This window comes from Danio aesculapii, chromosome 24, assembly GCF_903798145.1.
Source record: "Danio aesculapii chromosome 24, fDanAes4.1, whole genome shotgun sequence".
NCBI lineage: Eukaryota > Metazoa > Chordata > Actinopteri > Cypriniformes > Danionidae > Danio > Danio aesculapii.
Window position 1 is genome coordinate 16,614,866 of NC_079458.1, and position 20,255 is coordinate 16,635,120.

At 38.6% G+C, this 20,255-nt stretch overlaps 1 protein-coding gene and 1 long non-coding RNA gene across 6 annotated transcripts in view; one reads left to right on the forward strand and one right to left on the reverse strand.

The window, feature by feature from the left end:
• phldb2b (pleckstrin homology-like domain, family B, member 2b) overlaps positions 1-20,255 on the forward strand; it is a 75,388-nt gene that overhangs the window by 24,602 nt on the left and 30,531 nt on the right. For all 5 annotated transcript variants that reach the window (XM_056450334.1, XM_056450336.1, XM_056450337.1 and 2 more), the window contains 3 exons: positions 2,726-2,845; positions 7,190-8,340; positions 15,805-16,146. In XM_056450334.1, coding sequence (XP_056306309.1) covers positions 2,726-2,845; positions 7,190-8,340; positions 15,805-16,146 — 1,613 coding nt within the window. The remainder of the gene's footprint in view (positions 1-2,725; positions 2,846-7,189; positions 8,341-15,804; positions 16,147-20,255) is intronic.
• On the reverse strand, positions 1,872-19,648 carry LOC130218208 (uncharacterized). Its single transcript, XR_008835925.1, has 3 exons — positions 19,463-19,648; positions 6,394-6,614; positions 1,872-2,173 (listed from the first exon to the last, which is right to left on the reverse strand). It is a non-coding gene; the product is annotated as an uncharacterized LOC130218208 (long non-coding RNA).

The window sequence follows — 20,255 nt, forward strand, 5'->3', positions numbered from 1 at the left end:
TTTTGGATACTCGGAAGCTATGGGAATTAAAAATTTAAAACAGGAAATACGTAAGGACCATTGTTATTGTTTATATCCCTTAAAATGGTCTATAAGGGGTAGTTACACTTAAACTGTGACTGTAGGCAAAATGGATATTGTTTTCTTCTTAGTTATTAAGCAGTTACTGCTAATATCCTTGCTACGACTGTAACATTTTCTCTCTTCTAATTTAAACATATCATAAATGTTTCATTGTAACCGAAGATTGTTTCCTTGTGGTGCCGATTTAATCCAATAATTTGAGCAAGGAACTGTTCATAAAGTAACATGCACATTTGATTACGTGATCAAAGGGATCTTATTTTAAATTCAAGACTGACTTTAGAAGAGAGAGTTTATAAGATGAAGCAGCTGTGTTTGTGGATTCATTTGTGGGGCAGAAGGGCAGGAAAAGACTTGCAATAAACTACAACTGTAAACTCCTTTTATGAAAGTCTTGGAAACGCTTTTATGAACCTACACAAATGTATTCTGCATGGATGTAGATGAAACAGAATTGTAAGTCAGTCACCTTGGGTGCCAAGCTTAGATGCGTACATCTTTGTTCTTTTGAAAGTGTATTTATTTAGCCCTAGGAGAACAGCTGTGTAGACTAAACACTTATGAGTGTGTGTGCACACACACGTGTGTCTGTTTATATTTCTGTTTCATGACTGCAGAGTGTTTCTCTGGACGTGTTATGCCTATGGAAGAGTGTTGACTGACTCAAGGTTTTATTTTCCTGCACATTGTGTCCATCTGTGTTATGAAATCAGTGCAACCCGCTGCTCAAGCTGTATTTGTCCATTCTGTGACACATTAAAGGGAATTCCAGAGAAGACAATTACTGTCTGCACCAAGCACTGTAATGTGTGGGACAGATTTAGGAGACTAAATGTCAAAGGTTTGACATGTTAATGACAGAAGACGTTCAGAGAACTCATTACTTTGCAGCTTGGGGCTCCATCGGTGAGAAAATTCTAGGGCAAACAAACAAAGTGTAACCTACTCCTAAAAACTAATAGGGATGGTTCGATGGAACATCATGTTGTAAATAATGTTCAGATTCTTGCCCAGACTGATTGTTTTGCTTCATACGACCTTTATTCATCACCAGACGTCAAGGTTATTAATATTTCTTGGATGTATATGCATAGATTTGTTTTTAATTCTCTCAAAGGTAAAATGGTAGCCATTGACTGGCATTTTATGGATCACAAAGGACCACAGTTTCTGCTAAAAATCTTCCAGGAATAATCTTAAAAATGTAGTTGGATAAACTGTTTTGATGAGTACAAGAAATGGAAAAACATGACTTATTGATTATCGTTTACACAGCATGGGCTAGAAGTTTCTTGATGTTTCTATAGGTTTTTGCTTTGAAATCCAATGATAATTTACAGTTGAAGTCAGAATTATTAGCCAAGGAAATTTTTACTGTATGTCTGAAAATATTTTTTCTTCTGGAGAAAGTCTTATTTGTTTTATTTCGGTTAGAATAAAAGCAGTTTAGAATTTTTTAAACACCATTTTAAAGTCAAAATTATTAGCCCCTTTAAGCTATATATTTTTTCAATAATCTACAGAACCATCGTTATACAATAACTTGCCTAATTACCCTATACTGCGTAGTTAACCTAATTAACCTAGTTAAGCCTTTAAATGTAACTTTAAGCTGTATAGAAGTGTCTTGAAAAATATCTTATCAAATATTATGTGCTGTCATCATGGCAAAGATAAAAGAAATCAGTTATTAGAGAGGAGTTATTAAAACTATTGTTTACAAATGTGTTGAAAAAAATCTTCTCTCCGTTAAACAGAAACTGAGGAAAAAAATAAACAGTGGGCTAATAATTCCGACTTCAACTGTATATAAAGTTCTCAATCAAAAAGCCTTGTTTTGATGAAACTGTATTCTTCTTAAGCTCTCACACTAGTTTTGTCTCCATCTATATCCTCGCTTCCAGCAATTAGAGCATTGAAGCAAATATTTTGGGGTTTCAGTGAGGAGGAAAAAGAGGTCCTACATATTTTCCATGAGCTGTTATTCCGCTTTCTATGACTTTTCCGGGCTTGCATCCATCTGCCGTTCTGTGGTCTCTGATTTCAGATTAGTGGAGAGAGCAGACCCAGACCCTCTGGACATAGTAATCTACATAGAAACAATAAGGAGGGAAATTATATATAAGACAGTTATTTTATAGAGAAACATGTTTTTCTCATCCTGTTGCTGAGTGACAATTGGCATAATTGAATTTTATGACTGAAAGATTCATTGAAACCATCAAGGGTCTAATGTTTTTAAGATTTCAATCTCATTTCACATTTCACATTTGGATTTCCTCTCTGTCTTCTAGCTTTCCCTCAAAATGTAATTTATACCACATTGCCCTTGATAGAACCACACAATTGCTGCAGATTTGTTGGCTGCACATCCATTCCTCCACATCCCAAAGATGCTCTATTGCATTGGGATCTGGTGACACAGGACGTCATTTGAGTTTAGGGAACACACTGTAATGTTAAAGAAACCAGTTTGAGATTATTTGAGCTTTGTGACATGGTGCATTATAGTGGATGTAGATATCTTCTGCTATCTTCTTGTTTTTTGGGTTTCAATGGACTGTGGACTTGAGTGACATGAATACTAATCTAACCTTTCTTCAATTGATTTGTGTGTTTATTTCTCTCTATCTCTCTCCAGGTTACACACTTTGTCTAGGTAAATCTTATATCTTTCGCTTTAACCATCCAGAGGAAGCCAATCGTATGAAAAGCATGCTGCCTCAGAAGAGTCCTGTCTCTCCGCTGGTGTACAGCACAGGTAAACTCTCTCTCTCTCCCTCTACTGACATAACATTCTATCATTGTTTACCTACCTATATTTTGCACCCAAACTCCATCAGGAACTGAAACTAACCACTGAATAATAGTAATGTTTATGAGCACTCCATAGCCATAATAATTTTATACACTAAAACGCCTATTATATGGCCCTTAACCCACCCCTATCTCTAAACCCAACCTTCACAAGCAAATTTTGAATGTCAAACAGACCTGTTAAGTATGTTTTTAAGCATTTTGAATTACGAGGACATAAGACATGTCCTCATAAACCACCTTGATGTTGTAAAACTTAGGTCATACCTATGTCATTAAATAAATGTCTGTCCTTGTAAACCACCAAAACCAGTACAAACACACACACAGGCTGTATATCACATCACAACATACCAGAACATCAGTCAAGGAGGATCTTTTCTCTCTCTCTCTCTCTCTCTCTCTCTCTCTCTCTCTCTCTCTCTCTCTCTCTCTCTGTCTCTCTCCCTGTATGTGTGTGTGTGTGTGTAATACAAGGTTTCAGTTACCTATTCTTTAACTGTATGCAATTTGATCTAAACCTCTGATATAGCAAAATCTGTTAACACTTTAAAATAATGGTCCATCAGTTAATGTTAGGTAATGTATTTACTAATTTACTAAAGAATGAGTAATAGATTTACTATGGTATGTATTAATCTCTTTTACATTAGTTAACATTATTTTAGTTAAATAACATTAATTATTTGTTAGTTCATATTAACTCACAGTGGTTAAACTAATGTTAACAAGCACCAGATTGGATTTTAATAATGGATTAACACATGTTGAACTAAAGTTCATAATTAAGATTTTAATAATGCATTAATGCATGTTGAACTAAGGTTAATAAATGCTACACAAGATTATTTATAATTAGTTAATGTTGGTAAATACATTACCTAATGGATCATTATTCTAAAATGTTACACAGAATTCTTTAAAGAGTGCTCAGCATTTATTTACAACGCATACTTACACAGCTGAGTTAATACTCTGAGCAATCTCTGCTTCACTTTCTGTAAATGAAGATGGAGATAAACTACCTCAAGCTGCAGTAAGACTCTTTATCGTATGATTCTGTGTTCATGAATTCATATTCTTAACAGTTCGCTCTTTTGTATGAAGTAACTATTGTAGCTGATTAGCTTTTATTTTTAGATTTTCTGTTAACAAACTTTTAATAATTTGTTTAGGTGTTAACATCATTTTTATTATAATTTTCTAGATATGTTTATATACAGTGCATCCGGAAAGTATTCATAGCGCTTCACTTTTTCCAAATTTTTTTATGTTACAGCCTTATTCCAAAATTTATTCAATTCATTTATTTCCTCAAAATTCTACACACAATAACCTATAATGACAATGTGAAAAAAGATTTTTTGAAATTGTTGCAAATTTCAAAAAAAAAAAACCTGAAAAATCCCATGTGCATAAGTATTCACAGCCTTTGTTGTGAAGCTCTAAATTGAGCCCAGGTACATTCTGTTTTCACTGATCATTCTTGAGATGTTTCAGCAGCTTAATTGGAGTTCACTTGTGGTAAAGTAAGCTGATTGGACATGATTTGAAAAGGCATACACCTGCCTATATAAGGTTCCAGGGTTGACAGTGCATGTCAAAGCACAAACCAAGCATGAAGACAATGGAATTGTCTGTAGACCTCTGAGACAGAATTGGCTGGGGAAGGTTACAAAAAAAATTCTGCTGCTCTGAAAGTTCCAGTGAGCACAGTGGCTTCCATCATCTGTAAGTGGAAGATGTTTGGAACCACCAGGACTATTTCTAGAGCTGGCCGGCCATCTAAGCTGAGTGATCGGGGAGAAGGGCCTTAGTCAGGGAGGGGATCAATAACCCAATGGTCTCTCTGTCTGAGCTCCAGCATTCTTCTGTGGAAAAGGAGAACCTTACAGAAGGACAACCATCTGTGCAGCAATCCACCAATCAGGCCTGCATGGTAGAGTGGCCAGACGGAAGCCACTCCCTGCCTCTGAAGGACTCTCAGACCATAAGAAACAAAATTCTCTGGTCTGATGAGACTAAAATTGAACTCTTTGGAGTGAATGCCAGGCGTTACGTTTAGAGAAAACCAGACATCACTCATCACCAGGCTAATACCATCCCTACAATGAAGCATGGTGGTGGCAGCATCATGCTGTGGGGATGTTTTTCAGCAGCAGGAACTGGAAGACTAGTCAGGATAGAGCGAAAGATGAATGCAGCAATGTACAGAGACATCCTGAATGAAAACCTGCTTCAGAGTGCTCTTGACCTCAGACTGGGGCAACGGATATTCTTCTAGCAGGACAATGACCCAAAGCACACTGCCAAAATATCAATGGAGTGGCTTCACAACAACTCTGTGAATGTCCTTGAGTGGCCCAGCCAGAGCCCAGACCTAAATCCTATTGAACATCTCTGGAGAAATCTGAAAATGGCTGTATACTGTCGCTTCCAATCCAACCTGATAGAGCTTGAGAGGTACTGCAAAGAGGAATGGGTAAAAAGTCCCAAAGAAAGGTATGCCAAGCTTGTGGCATCATATTCAAAAAGACTTGAGGCTGTAATTGCTGCCAAAGGTGCCCCAACAAAGTGTTGAGCAAAGGCTGTGAATACTTATGTACATGTGTTTTTTAAGTTTTTTTATTTTTAATAAATTTGCAACAATTTCAAAAAATCTTTTTTCCCATGGTCATGATGGGGTATTGTGTGTAGAATTTGGAGGAAATAATCCATTTAATCCAATTAATCCATTTTAGAATAAGGCTGTAACATAAAAAAATTTGGAAAAATAATTAAATGGTGAAAAAGAGAAATATTTTCTAGGCAACTAGCTAAAATTAAAAAGTTCTAACATGTATTTTATAATGTATGAAGTTCGATATTTAAATGGTTTTTATTTATTATTTATTTATTTCACATATAAATGATTTCAGATTTTTTTAAACATATAGTTATAGTTTTTTAGCTGACTCCTAACCTAGTCCCAAGTATATCTAAGCAAACCTACACAGAGACACACAGGGAGCCAGTCTGTCTGCTGGAATGTGTGATCTGTACACAGATGTGGTTTGGATTCTCCCTGTTGATTGATTGAACATTTTGAGGTGTAGAAAGTGACATAAATTATTACCACCTCCTCTCAGTCATTCTTTTGCTCTCACACTGTTGCTAGACAGCAGGAATGAATCCGCACATAAACAAACATGCACCCACTCACTCAAAGTGCATCAACCTGGGAAAAGCACACACTATGGACTTCACTTTAGGTATACTTTAACCCCTGTGTTGCTGTCTGTTTGGTTTATGGGGTGATGGTCTCATCAGGGTGGTATAAACACCATGCATCAGTTTCTACCTGTTGCCATAAAAAGTGAAGCTTGCTGCTAAATGATTTGCCAGAACCTCTCCATGTATGGTCAAAGTTTGTGTGATCTTGCATGCCTTTCCCCCAACCGTGTCATTGTTATGATATATCTTTTATTTTTTCTGCTCTATTTCCTTCGTTACCTTCACGTGAGAAATTCCTCCATGATTTCAGTCCAGTCTAATGTACGCACACACACACACCTTAAAGAGATAAAGGGATTTTTCTTGGCATCTCCAGGTTTGTGTGTTTTATGAGCATTCATGTCAGTCATCTGAAGTGGGATTTCTTTGATCTTTACAGTCTTGGCACGTGGCGAAGTGAAGCTCACCTCTTGTCCAGAAAGCAGATGAGAAAAGTGTGTCTGTGAAGGAGGGAGACAGAGTTAGGAAACTTAGAGGCCAACATTGTCATTTTTTGTTCAAACCTTTCCTAACCTGTGCTGGATCATCTATAGTTATTTTAAAAGTACAATATTTAACAATTCAAGTTTTTTTGGGGTGAGTTTTGCGTTTCTGGCTCGTCTCATTTGTGTTGAGTAGACTTGGGACTATTTCAGTTTCTGTTCACAGAAACCTTTGGACTTTGTTCAGTTTCTGTTTTTAGAAAATGTCTTAACTGTCTGACTTTGGGTTAGTTTAAGCTATGGAGCAATGTGGAATAGGATTGCAGTACAGACCAGTTTAATTTATTGATCCCTGAGGAAAAAACAAAGATCTTTTCGTTCAAGGTGGTTACAGGCCAAATGAGCCGCAGGTACAGCAGCTTCTCATACTCCTGCAAACAATTAAAGCAATTCCAGGAGTTAACAAGGGCCAAGCAGACAGTTATATAACTTCTCGTAACCACTTTCTCATGCTAGCGGTAGTATGACCTTTTTAAAATCGGAGCTGGTAGTAATAATCTCCTCTAAAGACCCTTTCTTATTTTTATTTTTAGATTACCTGAAGTTCAGCAGTGACTTCAGCCACTGCCTGGGTGGCTCTGGATCCAGAGGGATGCGCTCTGTCTCTGAGCTGCGGGATTTGATGGACACTTTACAAAAAAAGAAGCAGGCTTTGGAAAACAGTTTGCGAGCCAATGGAGACTCAAGCCCCTCCTACTTCAGTATGACACAGTCTCCGCCCACCACTCCCAATTTGCTGTCACCCATCACCTCTTCTTCCCCAATATCCTATCAGGAACAAGCCCGCCGACTGTACAGTTCAGAACGCCCACCACTTTCGACCAAAGTGCTGCCTTCACCCACCAGCATGCCTCCATCTCCTCGGCGTTCTGACCCTCGAGAGCGAGACACATCACTTCCTTATTCTCGACCCGTGACCCGGAACCAATCTCAGGATAGTCTGCTCCTCAATTCTTCAGATAGTCGGCGTACTGCTACTTCAGGCTCAGCACTCTCAATGTGGAATGGCTCATCCACCGCTGCAACTGATCCCCTTCCTCCAGCACTAGGGGGTGGCAGTGGAGCAGCCAGCATGCCTTCCAGTCCTCGTCTGGCCCGTCGATTCCACACCCCAGAGTCTGGGCGTAACGGAGGACTCGAGCCTGTTCCACGTCAGCGAAAGTACTCCGCTGGGTCACTAACAGGCATGAGCTCACATAGTCGCTCCCTTCCACGTCTCTATCGACCTGCAGACTCCCAACTCGCCCTAATGCCAATCTATCGCTCTCCTGATGGACATATTTCTCGCACAAGTGGCATTTCTGATCTCAACCACCAGAATGGTCATTCTGAAGTCATTTCCATCTCGCTGTCCAATAGACCTGGTACCAAACAACCTGTAGCTCCGCCGGATGTCACCATGACCTCTGGAGAAGCCACCAGCCCCCGCCAGGCCAAGAAGGTGAGCCTGACTTCCACCAGCTCCTACTCAGAGGTGGACAGGCAAGCCATGTGTGGTCCCTCGCCAGCTCTAGAGATTGGTCTCGGGGAGAGGAGACAGTCATTTGGAAAGGCTGGTCTTGGTCCGACTGGATTCAGGGAGCGAAAGGGCAGCATCAGCTCTCTCAGTGGAAAAGAAGAGCTTCAGGACTACCATCAGAGACAGAAGGATGAAAGACTGAGAGAACAGGAGGTGGAGAGACTGGTGAGAGGCTTTTTTTTTTCTGGTCATTTTCAAGTCTGTTCATTTTCAAAATGCATGTCATTCTTACTGTTACCAATTCATCCATGCATTTGTTTAATTTGTAAACTTTTTGGTGACGTATGCAGTGCAGTCCATTTAATATAGTATAATCAATAGTTTTAGGTTTGGTTTTTATAACTATTGATTTAGCATTCCTCTCTTTTGTGTCTTTTTACTATAGGGAAAGAGAACAATTTTAGGCCCCGTTTACACTAATACATTTTCACATTTTTACATTTTGTTATGGTTACGCCTTCCGTCGACACTTCCCTGGAGTTTTCCAGCCCTGAAAATTGAGCTTTTTAAAAATGCTAAAGAGGCCATTTTGGTTTTAAAACACTGCTGCTCTATGTTAGTGAGGATGGTGGAAAACAGAAACATCTGAAAACGGAGGCATGGCTGCAGACATTCCCTAATCTGTTAGGGGCTTTTTCTCAAAATTAAGTGCACAAAGTTCAGTCTTACACCCTTTCCTTGTACGTTCAGACTTCACAAGTTTGATATGGAAAACAAACTTCCGAGAACATGTCGGGTAAAAACAGTGTACTTTATAACGTCATTCGCATCATACGTTGTTCCACTATCTTAACAATAAAATGAAAACATGATATAAAAAACTGCCTATTTTCATTTTGATATTAACTTAATAGACAATAAAATTGTTGTTGTCGTGTAGCTACATATTTATATGACCGTTATCTTCACTGTATGCATATTTATAACAAATAGCCTATACATAACTACCTCCTTTTATTTTCTTCGAAAAATACGAAACATACCCTCTCTTTTGCTGAATGTTAGTTTTAATAATCAATAATGGCCATTATAAAACTATAACATACAATAAGTTTATACAATATATGAAATAAAGGCAAGCAAATTAGTATAATGTGCAGAATCAGTGTACATAGTTACATGAATTAATATATTAACTTACCTTTGTGCTCAGCCAAAACACGTTACCTGAGAACAAGTAATAGATTCAAAAGCCCATAAGATAGAGACCAGATCAATTAAATATTACGTTTAATAACTATAGTGAGATGAAATGCAGCGCAAGATCCTTGATGAACTGGCTGACCTGCGCTGCTGTCACAAGGGGAAGCTGCCTCAAAGCACCCACTGACTGCATACGCTACAGCGCATGCCAGAGTGTGTGTGGTAACGTGATGTGCATTTACAGTGGTATAGTATGGATGGAGAGCTGTTCAGAAATGCTAGGTGAAACGCCAGTGTGGACGTGGATCGTTTTCACTCTAAAACGCCCTTTTAAAACTAAAACGTATTAGTGTAAACAGGGCCTTAGTTATAAGAATACCTTTTTTTTGGGGGGGGGGGGGGGGGGTGACTAAATTAACCCCATTTCAAAAAAGGGTCTAGCCCAGCACAGAAGGAAGTACTAGTGACTATATGAAACACCACCGCAGTGTTTTAAACATCTGTTATATGTAGCACTGCAAGTTGTTAGCAAACGATTCATCTATTGTGATTCTATAACATTTCATCTCTGTTATCGCGAATCTCAGGAACAAATACATTCTTTTTTTTGAAAATGTCACCAAGGCCCAATTCATAAACTTTAAAGGGCACCTATGGTAAAAAATCTACTTTTCAAGACTTTTTTTTTCAATTTAACAACATAAAAACGGTGGACCAATTGGAGCGGTTTTCAGATCGACTGCAACTTGACATAGGAGTGCGGTCCCCCCACCCATCAATATTGATTGACAGGCGCGCATCACCATATCCTCAGTTTGTTGTTTCACATCCGCCATTTTCAGCGTGTGAGTCAAAGCGATGTCACTAAAGGAACACCCTTGCTCTGTTTTTAGATGTAAGGCTAATTGGGCTCAACACAAGATCAACATTCACCACATGATCGCTCCAATCGGAATTATTGTTTGTAAATTTGTTTGTTTGTAGGTAGGTTTGCATGTGTACTTTTCATTGCGTCTACCTTAAACTTCAGCCATTTGCATTTCTCGCAGTCACAGAAGCTCCCTGTGATCATAACAAGGTGCAGCTGGAAAGTGCGAGCGTGTTGCCTCACGTGTGCGTCACTCTATTGGAAATAAAATAACGAACTTGCCTGCAGGTAGCACACCAGAAACGATCCTCAGCGTCGCGCCACGCAGCGCCTGCATTTTAGAATTCTAAACCCAGGTTTCTATCAGGGTACACACAACGGCGCTTCAAGTCGGCAGCTGTTGGCAGCGCCCAGCTACGATTCGGGACACTTCATGTTTCTGCTGCGCAACAGAGCACCATCTGAATAGTTTCATTTTTAATAACATCTGAATGTGCGTGTCTGAGTGTGCCGTGTCGCGGCTCTGGTGTCTCAGTCAAAGTTAATTCAGTGTGCATGGTTATTAGTCTCGGTGTACAAGCTCGGAACTTCAGACTAGCACACAGTTGGCTGTAAAACTATACAAAGACACAAATGATTTTGTGCTCTCTGCTTGGTCTGTGTCCGACTCGTACATGTACGGCTGAATGCTGATCCTCTCACTTATGTTGCTTCTCTCTGTCTGCCTGTCTGCTGCTAAACACAGAGCGGGGGAGCTCTTGGCTCCGCCCACTTGTTACGTTGGCCGGGAAGTCAAAACTAATTTTCATGTGAAGTAACACACCCCTAAAACGGCTGCCTGTGTACACGCCCCCAAAATGACACTTTTTAACACATAATAAAACAATCTGAATTGTGTTTTGAAATGAACCTAAACTGGCACACTCAGAAGAACCATAATATTAATATTAAATCTTAAAAAATGGGTAAACTATGTGCCCTTTAACAAGTAGCCAAAATATCATTGTCTACATACTATAGCCTTTCAAACTATTGACCTCATTATTCATTCATTTTCTTTTCGGATTAGTCCCTTTATTAATCTGGGGTCGCCACAGGAGAATGAACCGCTAACTTTTGCAGCATATGTTTTACGCAGCGAATGCCCTTCCAGCTGCAACTTATCACTGGGAAACATCCATACATACTCATTCAAACACATACACTATGGACAATTTAGCTTACCCAATTCACCTATACCACATGCTCTTGGGCTTGTGGGGGAAACCGGAGCATCCGGAGGAAACCCACGCAAACACGGGGAGAACATGCAAACTTCGCTGGGGCTCGAACCAGCGACCTTCTTGCTGTGTGGCGAGTGTGCTACCCACTGCGCCACCGTGCTGCCCTGACCTCATCATTTAACATTTAATTATAGTTAACTATGGAAGTTAACTATCAGTTAGGTATAATCAATAATTGTCAATTTGCACTTTAAGTTCTGTCCCCATTCTGTTATAAAACAACCATCTTTCAAAATCAATTCCTGATGACTCAAATACCATTTTTTTTAAGTAAAAAATGATAACACAAAATATGTATGTCATTATAAAAGAATTCAAACATGTGCCGGCACATGCAGTCATCTGTTTCCTTTTTATTTATATTCTTTATAACCATATTATTCTTTTTAGACCCAAAATATAGAACCAATGACTGATTGATTTTATCTAGAATATTTAACATTCCTCCTCTGTGACTATGTTTTCTTTTCTCACTGTGAAGGGGTATCAAGCTCAAAGCTGCTGATATTTCATCTCTTCTTGCAATATGTGGGAGCTCAGATATGAGGAAACCCCACCTGCAGCCTAATTAATCTTGAACGACAAACTTGCGCTCTGACATTCCACTTGGCTATAACAAACAGACCATGTGCAGGAAGGCCCCTATGGTTCTCTGTAGTGGATGCAGTGGAAGACCCAGGCAGAGGTGTGGCTGCATAAACCTCCTATTAATAGACAGCTCGACAGCCCAGAACCACATCCACTTTCACTGAACCCGGCCTCCCGAACACTCTCTCTCTGGGAGGCCGCCCACAGCTGCAGATGATCCTGGCAAATTGCCCACACTAGCATGCTCCATTCTTGCTTCTCAGCTGCTCTCAGTGGGGTTCAAATGAAAGGCAACAGAGTTTTTGTATGCTGTGGTTAAGGGAGGCCACCTGTGGCGCCGCCCTGCTGGGCAGAGGCCAAACCATCAGCGTAGGCCGCTCACTCATTAGCTATCACCACAACTACAGGCTGGTGATCTTTACAAGGCCAGCGCTGAGTGAAAACAAGGCCTCTGCAGGTGGAGATGTATATGCACACATGGGTTTCTTCGAAAAACATACTCTCTCAGAGGAATGTAGTATTATAGACTTCAGCTCTGGTTATATGTCTAAAAACACACACTCATTCATGATGCCATGCACTTGCATAGCATGTGCTGTTGTGTTTTTTTTTTGTTTGAAAGACCGCAAATTTTACTCATGGTACCTAATCCTTCCACCCCTGAATGTGAAGGTTGTGGCTTAACATGGCCAAATTTGGACATTATGGCCTTACTTTTCAACAGTGATACAGAATGGAGATCTGTTGCCCATATTTTTTTACAGTCTATCACACCCTATCATACATCATGCCCTATCATACACCTGGCGCAATAAGGTGCAAGACGTGTTTGGCGTGATTTGTTGTTATTTCCAGATCAGTGCAACTCTAATTTTTACAATTTGCGACACGTTATTTAAATAACGAATCCATTTGCGCCACTTTGTAGACTCATGGGTGTTCCGGTATAAAAAGGAGGTGTGTTAAGGTGCATTGTTGTTGCATTGCTATTTTGAGGAGCTTAAATAGACTGAGCCACTGACCACCTGAAAGCTGGTCTAAAGTCCAGCGCAGAGCATGTTATTTATGCATTTATGCAGGTCCAAAACACGTACACAATGCTTAATACACACATGATGTATAGCAATACACAAATATCTTTACATAGGAAAAAAATTATGGTTAAAATGTTGCAAAATTATTATTTTCTACATAAATATAAAAACAACTACCTCCATGATGTTGTTCTTATTAGCAGTATTATTTATTATATGCATATTTATATTTGTTTTAATAAAAGCAAGCTTAATTTTGTCCATCTGTCGGGACTTGGAGACGTATGCATCACCATATGGGGCATAGGAACAGGGTGTGTGTTTGGATATAACTCAGTTTTTTGACAACACTTCGTTATTATTGTTCATTTATTCATTTGCTGGAAATTAGAATTTAGAGATAGTTTAGAACAAATCTTTGCGCTTAACAAACAAAATTAAATATGTAGGCTAATGGATGTCTTTAGTAGAGTGCATACAACACCATTTCCTTATCCACAAAAGTTAAGGAGTAAAGTAAAGAGTAAAAGTAAAGTAAGGGCCTACTCACACTATGCTATCCGAACCGTGCCCAGGCCCGTTTCCCGGATTGTTTGAGAAGTGTGAGTTCTCTGAATCGGGCTCAGGCACGGTTCACTTGTCAGGCCCTGGCCCGATTGGGAGAGGTGTGCCAGAGCGCGGTTCACTTTGGCCTGGGCATGGTACGCTTTTAGTGTGAGTGCGAATCACGCCAGAGGCCAAAACTGAAGACGAGACGTGACTTTTAAGGGAGTGTTTCATATGGATTTATTAATCATTCTTACTGTTTAATGAACGCAAACTATCGTAGATTATTAAAGACGCAAACCCCTCACTGCACGACAGCTTCACCTTCAGCAAACCTCCTAATTCCTGCAGCACGAGGACTTTATGGTTGTTTATGAGCGTCAAAAGTGGCTGATCTGTTCAGCGAAATATTTGACTGCATGTCACTGCATCCCAAACAACTAAACGATATAACTAAAGAAATCTCCACTGTGCTGAGCGAGAGCGCTTACTGAACAGCGCATCATCGATGATGTAAGCGTGCCCAGGCCGGAATGTAATGTGAGTGCGGGCCGTCAGGGGAAACGGGAGGGGGGACAAGCGTGCTTTGGCCCGGTTCAAGGCAACTGTACATAGTGAGTACGCCCTAAAGAGAAAGTAAAGAGGATAAATGGAGGAGGCTCATTCTTTATTCTCGCACCGCAGATGGTTTGTTTAACTGTTTTCTTGCTAGTAAAGCATTCCGTTTTTCCACTTACAAAGTCCGCCATGAATAGTAATGGTTTAATGCACGTTATGCTGAAAACACACCCATAACTCATTACGAGAATAAACATAACCCTGTTAGACCATGCGCCGGGGCGCAAAGCATATTTTTCCGTCCTTAAAATAGTAAAAGTGAATACGGACACACCAGTAATGCTTTTTCGCCATTCACTTGAGACTTTGTTCCTAGATTGTTAAAATGGAGCCCAATGATCGAACAGAAAAAAAAGTTGTTTGAACCCAGCATGACAACAGCATACTAAAGCCGGGGCCTAAAACTGGATCAGTCCACATTCTGGATGCATTTGCTCTATGTTTGAATTAAAATCTATTTTACGTCTAAGCTTTTTAAAGCATGCCAACAGACCTTGAATTGATACAGTATGTTTATGTAAATTGTTTAGGGTTATTAGCATTGCCCTTTATATCCATGGGGGATTCATTGAGGTTTCACCCCGCACTCATGCACATGGACTGATAGCGTGTCATTAATATGAGCGGAAGGATTGAATCACGCTTCTCCTATTTGCATATTCTTTCCCATCCAGTGCCAGCAGTGTTTTGATTGGGTTCAGTTTCACTCTCTCCCAAGCTCTTTCTCTCTCTCTTTCTTTCCCATTCGGTCTCCTATCCTACCAACTCATCAGAGGGTTTGTGTTTCTGACACCAGCTTGGAGTGGAGCTAAAGTTGTTGAGCTCATGTCTCTTACAATTTGTACTTGTGGAATGTAACTGAACTTGGCATATTTTTAATGAGGGCATGAACTCCTCTTCTGAGGTGGAGGTCACTATGTGCCCTCTGACCCCTGACACGGTAAGTAGAGCTCTTTGATTGGGAGAGCCATGCAAATGCGTTTCATTTTACAAGGAAATAACTTCTATATGGATTTATTGGCTGTTAATATGCCTGTGATGCAGGTTGGGTTGTTGATTCACGGCTATGTAAATCTGTGATCTGTGAGATCATTTTTCTTGGCTCTGGAAATGGGTGGCTTTGCATATCAGTCGATTAAATACAGGTTGGGTTTTTTTTTCAAGCCAAGTGCACTCCTTCATGAGCCATGGTTGTTTTTGGATGTATATGCTTAGTCGTATCCATCTGGTCTCTCTCTGATCACAGTTTGTGGCTGTAAAATAGTTTTTTCAGATGTTTGCAATTTGGATTTTCTTGAATATATTACCGTAATATTCTTCTATATGCTGCCCATGGGCTATTATTATAAACTGTTTGTCATTTGGAGACAAAATCTCATGCAGACATGTTCAGAACTGCTGAAGGTAAATGTGTGTGCATCTCAAAGGTGAGAAATGTTTCCAAATGCATCATCCCCTCCAGCTGCATGTTTTAATGTAGAGTTCGAGGCTGTCTGTATATAAATATGCATTTTATCAAACTGTTTATTTCTCTTTATGTGATCCAAAGGAACGTCAGCGTTTGGAGACTATCCTGAATCTGTGTTCTGGTTTGGGACGTGCAGAGCAGGACAAAACTGGCTTGGCCGTCGCAGACTTGCAGAAGATCAACAAGGAGCTGGAGAAATTACAGGTGTCGGATGATGATTCCACATTCTCAGACTCTGCAAGTCTCTCTGCCAGCATTTCTGCTGAAAATGACTATGAGATTAAATTCCGGGAGCCCCAGGCCAGTGAGGAGAGACGGGTACGACAGCGCAAGAACAGTGGACACAGGGACGCCAGGTCGGAGACAACAGCAGTCCGTGGATCCGCTCCCACCCCTTCTCCTCGGCTGATACGTATAAACAAGGTAATTGATGAAGTCTTAAACCTATCAAGCTTCTTTTAAAAATGCATAAATAAGAAAAATGGACTACATATGGTTCACAGTCATTGTGTTTGCATCAAAGCAGTTAAACAGCAGAAATGAAATTATATTCTTTTTAAATGGTTTATTTAATAATAAGATTAAAGTAGTACATTGCATTAGTGCATTAAATTGCATTAAAACTGCTGCTGTTTTTTTTTATTAAAAGCACCTTTTCTGTATTTGGAATTTGTATATACTAACTGACTAAAGTCTTGTCGTGGATCCCAGTTTTAAGAGCAACAAATAATAACCTGACTTCTAGTTGATCATTTGGAAAACTGGCAGATGAATCTTCTGTTGAACTGCATGCCATTCATTACAAATACTGCAGAAGACCTATTGGACCCAAGATTCTCATAGAAATCCGCCAAGTTCAGTGAAGGAAAAATCATGATTTGGGGATACATTCAGTATGCGAGAGATCTGCAGAGTGGATGGCAACATCAACAGCCTGAGGTATCAAGACATTGGTGCTGTCCATTACATTACAAACCACAGTAGAGGGCAAATTCTCCAGCAGGATAGTGCTCCTACTCATACTTCAGCCTCCATATAAAAGTTTCTGAAAGCAAAGAAGGTCAAGATGCACCAGGATTGGCCAGCCCAGTCACCAGAAATGAACATTGTTTAGCATGTCTGGGGAAAAATGAAGGAGGAGGTATTGAAGATGAATACAAAGAATTTTGATAAACTCTGGGAGTCCTGCAAGAACGCTTTCTTTGCCATTCCAGATGACTTTCCAGATGGATGCACACGTCCAAGCACAAGGGAGTCATACACAATTTAAAAAAAAATTTCCGCTGCACTTTATACTATGACTTTATATTCTATACTGTACATTATTTCTGTTAAGTGACAAGACTTTTGTCTAAGCAAAGTCAAACTTTACTGTCTTAATGAAATAATTAAAAATCAAGGTATGATCATATTTTATTTTGGTAAAATAGGCGTAAACTAGAGGCCTTCGCCTTTCATATAAGCCACTTCTGATACCAAATGATCAACCAGAAGTCAGATTATTATTTGTTGTTCCTAAAACTTGGATAGGCGACAAGACTTTTGCCAGGTAGTGTATGTGACCCTGGACCACAAAACCAATCCTGCTCCATGTTGTATTAGTATATTTGTGGAAATTTGTGAGTTATTATTACACAAAATTATTATTTTATGCCAAATATCATTATAATATTAACTAAAGACCATGTTCCACCAAGATGACCAAGATGTTTTCTACTAAAAATATATAAAAATGTAATTATTGATCAGTAATATGCATTGCTAAGAACTTAATTTGGACAACTTTGAAGATGATTTTCCTAGTATGATGATTTGTTTGCATATACTGTAGTTGCATCTCAGCTAAACATGATCCTATCCTTACAAATCATGCATCAGTGGAAAACGTATTTATTTAGCCCTTGGTTTTGTGGTTTATATTTAATTTTATTTTATGAATTTATATTATATTACTATTGTACTAGATGTCTGCACTGATATAATCTGAGAGGGCCTGAAGTCACATGTTTACTAGATTTGATCTGTTCTTCTGTGCTCATCAGCTGACCTTCAGCTTTACTTTCCACTACGGCTTCATGCATGAACTCTTTTCGTCATGCAGCATGTGTGTGTGTGTGTTTTAATCTGGTTAAGTAATTGAATCGTTTGTAAAGCCAGGTCGTTTCCTTGCTGCTAATTCCTGTGACCTTTCAGAGACGTTATAAGAGTTTCCCACCCTTCCCTGGCATTCGCACAACCTCACACACTCTTTAATCCACAAAGGAATGCACCGGTGTCTTTCCTCAAACTCCTAATCTAATTGCTGTTTTACGCAGGAGTTGCAGTCATGTGCAGGTTCTGTTTTATATCCATCTACTGATATATGCTGTATAACACATTATGGCTTTGAAAACCAAATGTGTATATGAACCCACACAGAAACAGCTGAAGGAGTTCAGAGATGTGCCATCCATAGTATAAACTGTGATGAGCTGATATAAACATCACTGTCCAAATATAGCAAGGTCATGCGCATTGTGTTTGTTTGATTTCTACCCCACACAATGAAGGACTCTCTTCAGCCATATATGTGCAAATTGCAGGGAAAAAAAAACACACCTGTCAATTTTAGGCGTTCTTTTGGCGTGCTTTATCAGTTTGTGTCTGTAGAATTTAATTACAATACATATTTTACACAAGGCTGCATTCTCAAAATAGTTTTTTTTTTCTTTCGCACTGAGCTATAAACCTCCACCACATCAGTACAAGTATTTGGGTACTGTTTTAGATAATAAATAGTCCGTTTCTGTTGATACTAATATTTTGTATAAGTAGGGGCAGCAAAAATTGTACTGCTTACAGAAATTAAGATCAATTAATATAGACAAATCACTCATATGCATGTTTTTAGTTCATACTTTCAGTAACTGTTATCTTCTACCTTGCTTTGTTGGTTCAATTCTGAATTCTCAATTCTGGTTCAATTCAAGTGTGAAAAATAAGAGTTGTTTGGAGACAATTGTGAACCTAGGAGGAAAAATAACGGGGAGAAAACAGATGACCATGGTTCAGTTATACAATAGACCAGAGTATTTTGTCAGATGATTCCCATCCTATGCACCACAAGTTTTTTCTTCTCCCTTCTAGTATTCGATACAGAACTCCTATTAGTAAACAAATCGGTTCAAACTTTCATATAAACCCTCAGCTTTAAAGTTTTTAAATTTAGGGTAGATTTGTATTGTACAATGTGTTTTTGTTTATTATGTGTGACATGCTTTTATTCTGCAACCAAATTGCAACCTTCGGGAAATGAATAAAAACTGACTGACCTCAGCAGCACTTGCGTTCATATTTTTATTCTGAAGGTTTTTGCAAACGGATTTGTTCGTGTGTAATTTGCCTAAATATACTAATTTACTTTTATTTATTTAGCAGGCGCCTTTATCAAAAGTAACTTACGAATGTGGGCAATAGAAGCAAGTCAAATCAGCAGAGGAGCATTTAATAAATTATTTTATATTTCTAAAAAAAAATTTTATTATTGACTGATTAAAAGAGATTGCCTCTGTAAAAACAATTTTGATCAATTTTGATCCAGACTTTATCTAATATACAGATTTTTGTGCTATAAATGTATGAAAATTAGCACATATTTCATTACTTAATGCCTTATTTGAATATTTAAAAGTACTTGTAATACAAAAATAATTAAGTTTTTTAAATGCAATAATATGCAGAAATAAGCAAATCACCTTACATGGATATTGAAATCCTAGATAAATAATTGGTGTAGGAAATCAAGTATGCATCTCCGCTCCACTATTCCTCGATGTTTCCATTGTAGCCATTGACGGTAGCTGGCGTTTAGTGAAAATTCAGTGAAAGCTGTTTCTCAGAGCTCCAGATCAGTGCAGCTGCCAGAAGGGGGCAGGTCTATGCTATACATGGCTTGCATCAAAGGGCTTTACGCTTGTTGCATTGACATCTAACCCAGAATGCAGTTCTAAATACAGCTTTAGAGGTCAAACTTTGAACCAGGACTGATAATAAGTTTAGTTTGGAAGGTTAAACTTTCACTAATATCGAGTGAACATGTATACAGGCCTAAATGAAGGAGAAATGCATAGAATAACTGTGTATTTTTACCTTTAAAATGCATCCAAACATAAGGAGAAGTTTTGTGATGACTTTGAAATAGTCTAGTGATTTTTTTTCTTCATGCAAAACAAAGGTATGTGTATCAGTTAGCTACACAGCTGATTAAATTAGTTTTATTTTAGTACATGCTAATTTAGTTATTATTATTATTATTATTATTATTATTATTATTATTATTATTATTATTATTATTATTATTATTATTATTATAAGCATATATTTATATGGATTTAATTTACTTAAAAATTTTTATTTGGTAATTGGACCTAAATTTGAATAATTATTTATTAAGTTTTCAGTTTTCAAACAACGTTTACATTTTATTTCAGCTTTATTGTGGTCACTAAAGCCTATTTTATATTTATATTTATTTATATATTAATATATTTTTT